The sequence below is a fragment of the Microcaecilia unicolor genome, chromosome 8, assembly GCF_901765095.1.
Source record: "Microcaecilia unicolor chromosome 8, aMicUni1.1, whole genome shotgun sequence".
Lineage (NCBI taxonomy): Eukaryota > Metazoa > Chordata > Amphibia > Gymnophiona > Siphonopidae > Microcaecilia > Microcaecilia unicolor.
Genome location: NC_044038.1, coordinates 218,072,921 through 218,082,551, shown reverse-complemented (window position 1 = coordinate 218,082,551; position 9,631 = coordinate 218,072,921). Strand labels below are relative to the sequence as shown.

Here is a 9,631-nt window from a genome sequence, read left to right as displayed (position 1 = left end):
TGAAAATGTGTTTCCATGTACAGCTTTAAAAGTGCAATCTAATTTTTTTTACAACTAAATGTAAAACTCATTACATATTTCAGTCTAGAATACAGAGTTTTGAATACATTTACCATTTGCAGTGCATTCTGCACTTCCCTCGCATTCTGTACATTCCCCCCCATTTTCTTCCAGTGGTAAAACCCACAGGGAATGGAGCCTATAAATGGGAAGTTTCTATAATTCTTGTATGAGTAGCTGTACAAATTCCTGGGTCACTTTAAACTTGATACAAGTGGTGCAACTCACCCTGATGATACTTCAAGAATTCAAACCTCTTATGGTTTTACAGTATCTTGAAATATTAAAACATATGCAAGGGAATCCAATATGTTAGCACACTACCTCCTGGTTTAAAATGCAATATTTTCTTAAATGAAATCAGAGCACAGAGATTTCCTGTTATCCAGGAAGAAGAAGACTGAATCAGGGTATTAACAGCTACATTTGGGCAGCAAACGGGAACTTTCTAATCAGAACAAGCCAACCTCGTTGGTCTTACTGTTCTGGCCTACTTGCTTTTATTTCCAGTATGAAAGTAAAAGCATTTAAATGCTGACATATGCAAAACTAGAGGCCCATCAGAAATGGGGAGAATATTTGGTCAAATGGCTTTAAAGAAGGTCATTAAAGAAGAATAGCAAAGATTTCTAGGATGAGTCTCAACTATTTGTCTAGGATGATTTGGGAACTGTCTTTATAGTTGTCCCAGAGAATAACAGTTTGATATTCCCCTTCTGTGCACTCCTTCAGGCTTTAGAAACAGGAAGCTTCTTTCAGTGCAAGTTGATGCCATGCATAGTTCTTTGTTTATCAAGACATTCCTTTCAACGTTCAACAAGCTTTATAGAGCATGTATCAAATGCTTGGATCATGTGTGTTGGAACGTCCACCTCCACCCGGCAGTGCATGGATCTCTGGGGGAATGTGGTTTTCCACCTTGACAGTTTCTCGATTTCCATGGCTTATTCCGATCATACCTTCCATGGAGTAAATGCAATTTTGGCCTACTAACATTGGCGACGCGGCACTCTCCAGATGGTTTCTCTGCATTCTGTAAAGAGAATCCTTTTGCATTTGATAACCCCTGTTTGAAATATTGTACTTTGGACTTATATTTCCAAGTGGCTCTTTGGAAAGACTTGAATCCACACCGTCAAGCAGCTGACCTTCATCATCACTGTCAGCATCTATGAATTTATGTATGCTAGCATCATGAAAAGTAAAAGGTAACGCTGTATGTTTTTCTGGCGACCGAGGAGGCATTCTTGCACTGGCAGTAGTATACACAGAGGATTCCGGACTCTGCAATGATTGGTTAGAATGTAAAGAAGAGTCCGTTGTAGCTGGACCGCCTCTGTTCCTCAGAGAACCTGAAAATGCTCCTAGTACATTTGAGGCTGGCGGTAATGTGCTGGTATCATCTTCTATAAAATTGACTTTCAGAGACCTTAGTTTCAAAGGATTGTTGACCTTCATTGAGCGTTTAGGACTTTCTATGAATAACACTGCATGAGGACTGTCTTCAGAATTTGGGTTAATCTCTGTGAATATATCCTCACTGATGTCAGTTGATAGCTGCCTGTTTTTCACAGCTTTGTGTTCTCGGGGCATCTCCCTTGCTGAATTTGCACTTGCTTTGCATGGAAGCATTGTAAGTGGACTATGAGAGAACCTCCCAGACTCAGGAAAGTCAGTTGCACAGCTTATAAAACTGTCTATACTTGACATGCTTCTAATGTCAATGATCCCATCAGTGCGAGTAGCCAGTAAGGGAACCCTTGGTCCAGGAATGGTTTCCATTTCTAGTTCCTCTGTAGGTTTCCGAGTCTGACCTGAGTCTTTAGTGTTAAGGACTGGCTGGGAACGAGTCTTTGCCATTTTGTTGTACGTATCTTCTAGCTGCTGAACATTGAGATGTTGTGGGCTGGAAGAAGATCGAGCCTTTTCCGGTGGCTCATGTTCCTTGGTGTCAAAAGACTTATTAGAGCTAGTCTCAGACACAGCCTTTTTTGTCCATTTCAATTCGCTGGGCGATAGATTATCATCCTGTTTCTTCTCTTTTAACCCTGTGTTTTCTTCATTCTTTTCATTAACAACATCTATCAGTTCAACATCATGGGCAAATGCATCTTTTACATTCATGGATACAATGCTTCCATTCCTTTTTGCTCTTTCAAGTGCTTCTCTTCTCTTGATTGCTTTCTCTTGTCTTTTTTGCTCTTTATAGAACTCAGAAAAGTTATTTACTATAATAGGAATTGGCAGAGCAATCACCAATACCCCTGCAATGCAACATAAGCCTCCAACTATTTTACCTAAAAGAGTTTTCGGATAGATGTCTCCATACCCTACTGTAGTCATTGTGATGGTAGCCCACCAGAAGGATGCTGGAATACTCTTGAATTTTGTATCATCCTCATCTTTTTCTGCAAAAAACACTAAGCTTGAAAAGATCATAATGCCCATGGCCAGAAACAAAATGAGTAACCCAAGTTCATTGTAGCTTCTTCTCAGGGTAAATCCCAAGGATTGTAAGCCTGTGGAATGTCTGGCCAGCTTTAGAATTCGGAGTATTCGCATTATGCGAAATATCTGAACCACCCTCCTTACATTTTGAAACTGAAGTACACTTTTGTTGGATTCAGTGAGAAAAATAGTGACATAATAGGGCAAGATGGCTAACAAGTCAATGACATTGAGAGGGCCTTTGAAAAACTTCCATTTGTTAGGTGACGATAAGAATCGCAAGAGGTATTCCATTGTAAACCATGCAATGCATACTGCTTCCACATGAGCAAGCTGAGGGTTGTCTGTTGATTGTCCATATTCATCTGTACCTTGTAGATCTGGAAGCGTGTTTAATGACAAGGCAATTGTAGATAATACGATAAACAGGATGGAAATTATCGCCAAAATCTGTAAAAGAAAAGACAGCCATGTTAGTTTGTTGCAAATGTATTGGCTATCTAACATACATGCAAACAATGTCGTTACCAAAAACATAAGACATAAAAATGCAATGACAGAAATATCAAAGAACTCTTTATTGACATGATAATTGCAATGGAGAATAAATTGTATCAAAAAGTCCAAAATCAGACACTGAATATTCCCGCTCTTTATGGTAGACGAGGGTGAAGAGGAAAAACCTGTTAGTAAATTGTTATAATTCAATGGTTAGATTTTTTTGCTATTTCAAATAAATTCACTCTTACTGGATACAGAACTTACATAGTAACATAGTAGATGACGGCAGAAAAAAGACCTGCACGGTCCATCCAGTCTGCCCAACAAGACAACTCATGTGTGCTACTTTTTGTGTATACCCTACTTTGATTTGTACCTGTGCTCTTCAGGGCACAGACCGTATAAGTCTGCCCAGCACTATCCCCGCCTCCCAACCACCAGCCCCGCCTCCCAACCACTGGCTCTGGCACAGACCGTATAAGTCTGCCCAGCACTATCCCTGCCTCCCAACCTCCAGTCCTGCCTCCCAACTCTGGCTCTGGCACAGACCGTATAAGTCTGCCCAGCACTATCCCCGCCTCCCAACCTCCAGCCCCGCCTCCCACTACCGGCTCTGCTATCCAATCTCGGTTAAGCTCCTGAGGATCCATTCCTTCTGAACAGGATTCCTTTATGTTTATCCCACGCATGAATTCCGTTACTGTTTTCATCTCCACCACCTCCCGGGGGAGGGCATCCCAAGCATCCACCACTCTCTCTGTGAAGAAATACTTCCTGACATTTTTCTTGAGTCTGCCCCCCAGGCTTAACTAAAGACAAATCAGTCGTAACAAGGAGCCACCAATCCGCCTACAAGGTAGGATGCTGACTGTAGAATACTGCAAGTAGGGCCAGATTATCCTAGACGGTTATCTGGGTTTAAAAAAAGGTTTGGACAAGTTCCTGGAAGAAAAGTCCATAGTCTGTTATTGAGATGGACATGGGGGAAGCCACTGCTTGCCCCAGGATTGGTAGCATGGAATCTTGCTACTAATTGGGTTTCTAAACACAACGGAGAGGGCCAAAGTACACATAACAAGCAGTCCAGAATATAAAAAACACAAAGGGCACTCAAGAATGGAACAAGTGTGCTTTAATAGTGACCTGACATGAGCTGTGTTTCCACGTAACAAACACCTGCCTCGGGGGTCAATGAGTTTCAAATCAAAATGCATATATAGTGGCACAACACAATAGTAGTCCACTCAAGTAGGAACACAGAAAAATTGAAAACCGGTGTCTGAAGCACAGCAGAACACCATGAGATCGTGCCAATCTTGGTGTTCTGCTTTGCTTTAGATACTGGTTTTCAATTTCTCTTTGTTCCTACTTGAGTGGACTACTATTGTTGTGTTGTGCCACTATATATGCATTTTGATTTGCTATGCTGAAACATGGCCCGTGTCGGGTCACTATTAAAGCACACGTTCCATTCTTGAGAGCCCTTTGTGCTTTTTTCTAGATGAATTGGGTTTCTTCCAGGTACTTGTGACCTGGATTGGCCACTGTTGGAAGCAGGATACTGAGCTAGATGGACCATTGGTCTGACCCAGTATGGATATTCTTATGTTCTTATGAACTTAGAGCTGTAGTTTTTTTTTTGAGGGGGGGGGGGGCAGCAAAGAACTGCTACTACTACTACTACTTAACATTTGTAGAGTGCTACTAGGGTTACGCAGCGCTGTACAGTTTAACAATGAAGGACAGTCCCTGCTCAAAGGACCTTACAATCTAAAGGATGAAATGTCAAGTTGGGGCAGTCAAGATTTCCTGAATAGAGGTATAGTGGTTAGGTGCCGAAGGCAACATTGAAGAGGTGGGCTTTGAGTAAGGATTTGAATTTGGGCAGGGAGGGGGCCTGGCGTATGGGCTCAGGGAGTTTATTCCAAGCATGGGGTGAGGCGAGGCAGAAAGGGCGGAGCCTGGAGTTGGCGGTGGTGGAGAAGGGTACTGAAAGGAGCGATTTGTCTTGAGAGCGGAGGTTACGGGTAGGAACGTAGGGGGAGATGAGGGTAGAGAGGTAGGGAGGGGCTGCTGAAGTTAAAGCAAATAATTAGGTTCTGACAGCCATATGCAAGCATTATTTAACAGAATAACTTAACAGTGGTAATACATTTTTTCAGATGACATCAGGATGACTTTTAGCCTGGACAAAAGAACTAAGGCTATGTTCCTCAAAGGAAAGCCAAGTAAAATTGAAAATGTTTCACTGAATAAGAATGCAACTTAAAGGGATTTGAGCAGAAAGGTGTATATAAATATCTAGGAGTGGAGAAAAAGCAATCCAGCAAAACTACTGAGAGAAATTATGATAAGAAATTGAATCTGATATTTAAAACTGCTTTAATAGTACAGCATAAGATACACACCATCAATCACTTTTCAATCCCTGTGCTTTCATTCATCTTTGGAACAGTGGTCTCTAGTCTTAGAAAGAGCATGAAAAAATTGATGTAAGAAAAAGAAAACTCCTCTATGCCCAAAAGGCAACCTGTAAGAATCAATTTAGGAAAGTTTGAAAGCTCATTTACTTCCCATAGCCTTTATTAATATATAACTTTTGCTCTTGCCTTTATTCGCCAATGTTGGGAAGTGAGTTAATCTTTTTCTTCTGTGTTGTTAATTTGTTTTGATTGCTGCAACTGCATTTGTACTGCTTTGCCTGCTGTTTTATTTTAAATTGTTTTATTGTTAATGTACTTTTTATGTGAAGTTTGTTTTATTTTGTTATGTATGTTTTATGTGAACTGCCTAGAATCATAAGGTAGATGGTCTATAGATTTTTAAATACAGAAGTATACCAAGACACTTATATTCTAAGAGCTGAAGGAGAAATAGGCCTTATAGAAATAGATTACACTTATAGGCCTCCAGTTCACCAGTTGATGAAGTTTAAAAATAAATGTCCACAATCAATTTTGAACAACTATTCCGGCAGTGGAAGGAGAATGGACTGCACTCAGGTAAGGTCTAGGTTTCAGGTTGTCCATCAATAATATTAATCAAATGTATTTGCATATATTTTAAAGAACATGGTTAATTTGCATATTTGGTTATCTTGAAACCCAGGCCTTTCTGTGGCCTTCACAGACTGCAGTTGAAAACGCCTGGGCTTTACACCATATATGAGGGCATTGGAAACCTGCGTAGACTGAAGACCTCGCATATGTAAATATATCTCATGTATATTCATTGTGGATGTCCTGGAAACAAGATTGGCTGTGGTGTCAACAAGGACCAGCTCGGAAGGTTTTGCAATACATCACAGCGTAGACAAATATCTAAAAAAAACTATTCTGAGGATGAATTCAGCAGATGAATTTGTGAAGGTAATAAAACAGAAGAAGCCTTTTGTAAAAACATTAATACATCTGAAATCTTCAAACTGATTTTGATCTAGATAAGAAGCAATTGTTCTTGTAAACATCCTTCTCAGCAGGTTACTGATGAAAAAGATCAGCATGCATTCAAGCCCACTTGATTGATCTGATTATGATGGAAGTCTCCCTTCCTGCTTTGCTATCTCATATGACCTTCTTTATAATCCATTGTCTTTCCCAGTGCCCATAATTAGAAGGATCACTGTAGTCCGATTAGCGGACTTTCCATGACGTCTTGGCTCAGTACCGTAGCCTTCTTTCATTGGTGGAGTGGAGGAGTAGCTTAACGGTTAGAGCAATGAGCTGAGCACCAGGGAAGCCCAGTGATCTTGGGCAAGTCATTAAATCGACCGTTGCCACAGGTAAAAACTTAGATTGTAAGCCCTCTGAAGACAGGAAAACACCTAGTGTACCTGAATGTATCTTGCCTTGGACTACAGTGAAATCAGACATGAGCTAAATCCAAAATGCCTTGCCCTATCTTCTCATCGCTCTCAGATTGCTCATTCTGCTGCTAAAACAGGCCCAGGAAACAATCTCCTTCTCCAGTGTACTTGGCTGTATTAGCTTTGATGCAAAGGGCTGCCAGACTGCCTTAAGGTTTAAGCTTTGCCACAGCATGAGACTGGTTATCCGTAAATGAGAAAGGGGAGGGTACAATCCTTAGGATAGTCATGCAGGGCTTCCCACAGCCCTTGAGACCTCACAGCTAATTGGGTTTTTCAGGATAGCCACAATGAATATCCTGAGTTTCAGTGGCGTAGCCAGAAGACAATTTTTGGGTGGGCCAATGGGTTGGATGGGTGGGCACTACAACCCCCCTCCCCCCCCCCCACACACACGCGCGCGCGCGTCTGTCCAGCACATTTAAAGTTAGCGGCGCTGCCTCCACTCACCTTCTCCCACCCCCACCGTGGCGCTGCCTCCTCTCCTGCACTTCATGGTCTCCGTCTCCCACCCCCGCGGCAGCGCTCTATCGGCGCTGCCTGCCTGACAGCTGACAGACGCAGCGCGACGATGTCCTGATCCAGGACCTTCCCTCTGCCGCGTGCAATCTGCCCTGCGTAAACAGGAAGTTGAATCAACGCGGCAGAGGGAAGGCCCCGGAGCAGGAGGACGTCGCGCCGCGTCTGTCAGCTGTCAGGCAGGCAGCGCCAATAGCAAATTGCAAGCGCTGCCGCGAGGGTGGGAGACAGAAACCGTGAAGTGCAGGAGAAGAGGCAGTGCTACGGCGGGGGTGGGAGAAGGTGAGGATGGGCCTGAGACAAAACTGGGTGGGCCTGGGCCCATCCAGGCCCACCCGTAGCTACGTCCCTGCTGGGTTTGCTGGGTTTCCAGTGCATGCATACTCACCGTGGATATCCTGAAAATGGGGCTAGCTATGGGATATGGTTGGAAAGGTTTGGACAGTGCACCCCCGTTGCAATACTGGGACAGACCAAAGGTCCATCAAGCCCTGTATCCTGTTTCCAACAGTGGCCAATCCAGGTCACAAGTACCAGGGAAGATCCCAGAAGAGTAAAACAGATTTCATGTTGCTTATCCTAGAAATAAGCAATGAATTTTCCCAAATCCATCATAATAATGACTTATGGACTTCTCTTTTAGGAAATTATCCAAACCTTTTTTTAAACCCTGCTAAGTTAACTGCTTTTACCACATTCTCTAGCAGCAAATTCCAGAGTTTGATTGCACATTGAGTGAGGAAATATTTTCTCCAATTTGCTTCACAAGACAACACAATGCGTGGATGATTTATTTATTTATTTCTTCCCACGTATGGCGTTTCCAGCGGTAATCGTTAGTTGGTGCACCGCGTGTGTAGCACGTGATCCCTTATCGCTAGATCAATGGGTGGCGTTAAGGGCTCAGGTCGATTTTAGGTGCGTGCTGGTTTCAGTTTTACCCCATGCCCTTTTCCCGTCAAAGCCTTTTTTTGCAGACACAGTAAAAACTGGCCCGGTGCGTGCCCAAAACACGCACCTACACTACCGCAGGATACTTTTTTACTGTGGCTTAGTAAAAGGACCCCTAAGGTCTTTAGACGCTAATCATTTGACCCTTCTCTTACCCCGTGAATCCACACGCGCCTCTGCTTTTTTTTTTCTTGCACCTAAATCTTGGAATGACCTCCCACCGTGAATAAGAGCTGAGATCTCTTTCCCCAGATTCAAAAACCTTCGGAAAATCCACTTTTTCCAACTTGCTTTGATCTTACAGCTCCACCATAATGATGAGACTGGCCAGTGGCCACCTTTTTGCCTTATACTTGTAGCCCTGGGTTCTGTTAGCCACAATGTTTAGCACCTTTTTCACTAGTAGCTCAAGGTGAGTTACATTCAAGTATGCTGGATATTTCCCTGTCCATAGAGGGCTCACAATCAAAGTTTGTACCTGATGCAATGGAGGATTAAGTGACTTGCCCAAGGTCACAAGGAGCGGCCACATTGGTGATCTGCAAGGGCCGACTTCTACATGGAATGTTGCTAGTGGGACTCTGGGCAAGTCACTTAACCCTCCATTGCCCCATGTAAACCGCATTGAGCCTGCCATGAGTGGGAAAGCGCGGGGTACAAATGTAACAAAAATAAAATAGATACTATTGGAGATTCTACATGGAATGTTGCTACTATTGGAGATTCTACATGGAATGTTGCTATTCCACTAGCAACATTCCATGTAGAAGGCTGTGCAGGTTTCTGTTTCTGTGAGTCTGACGTCCTGCTATTCCACTAGCAGCAACATTCCATGTAGAAGGCTGCGCAGGCTTCTGTTTCTGTGAGTCTGACGTCAGACTCACAGAAGCAGAAGCCTGCGCGGCCACATTGGTGATCTGCAAGGGCCGACTTCTACATGGAATGTTGCTAGTGGAATAGCAACATTCCATGTAGAATCTCAAATAGTAGCAACAGTGGAGGAGTGGCCTAGTGGTTAGGGTGGTGGACTTTGGTCCTGGGGAGCTGAGGAATTGAGTTCAATTCCCACTTCAGGCACAGGCAGCTCCTTGTGACTCTGGGCAAGTCACTTAACCCTCCATTGCCCCATATAAGCTGCATTGAGCCTGCCATGAGTGGGAAAGCACAGGGTACAAATGTAACAAAAAAAAATCTACCACCCCACAACCTCAATTCATGTCCTCTAGTTTTAACATTTTCCCTTCTCTGGAAAATATCTGTTTCTATATCAACACCTTTCAAGTATTT

The 9,631-nt window shown here is 43.1% G+C and overlaps 1 protein-coding gene across 1 annotated transcript in view; it reads right to left on the bottom strand.

The window, feature by feature from the left end:
- Positions 1 to 897: 897 nt before the first annotated feature.
- The window catches only part of KCNB1 (potassium voltage-gated channel subfamily B member 1), a 254,779-nt gene continuing 246,045 nt past the window's right edge, over positions 898 to 9,631 (bottom strand). Inside the window, exon 2 of the mRNA XM_030212604.1 lies at positions 898 to 2,958. Coding sequence (XP_030068464.1) covers positions 898 to 2,958 — 2,061 coding nt within the window. The remainder of the gene's footprint in view (positions 2,959 to 9,631) is intronic.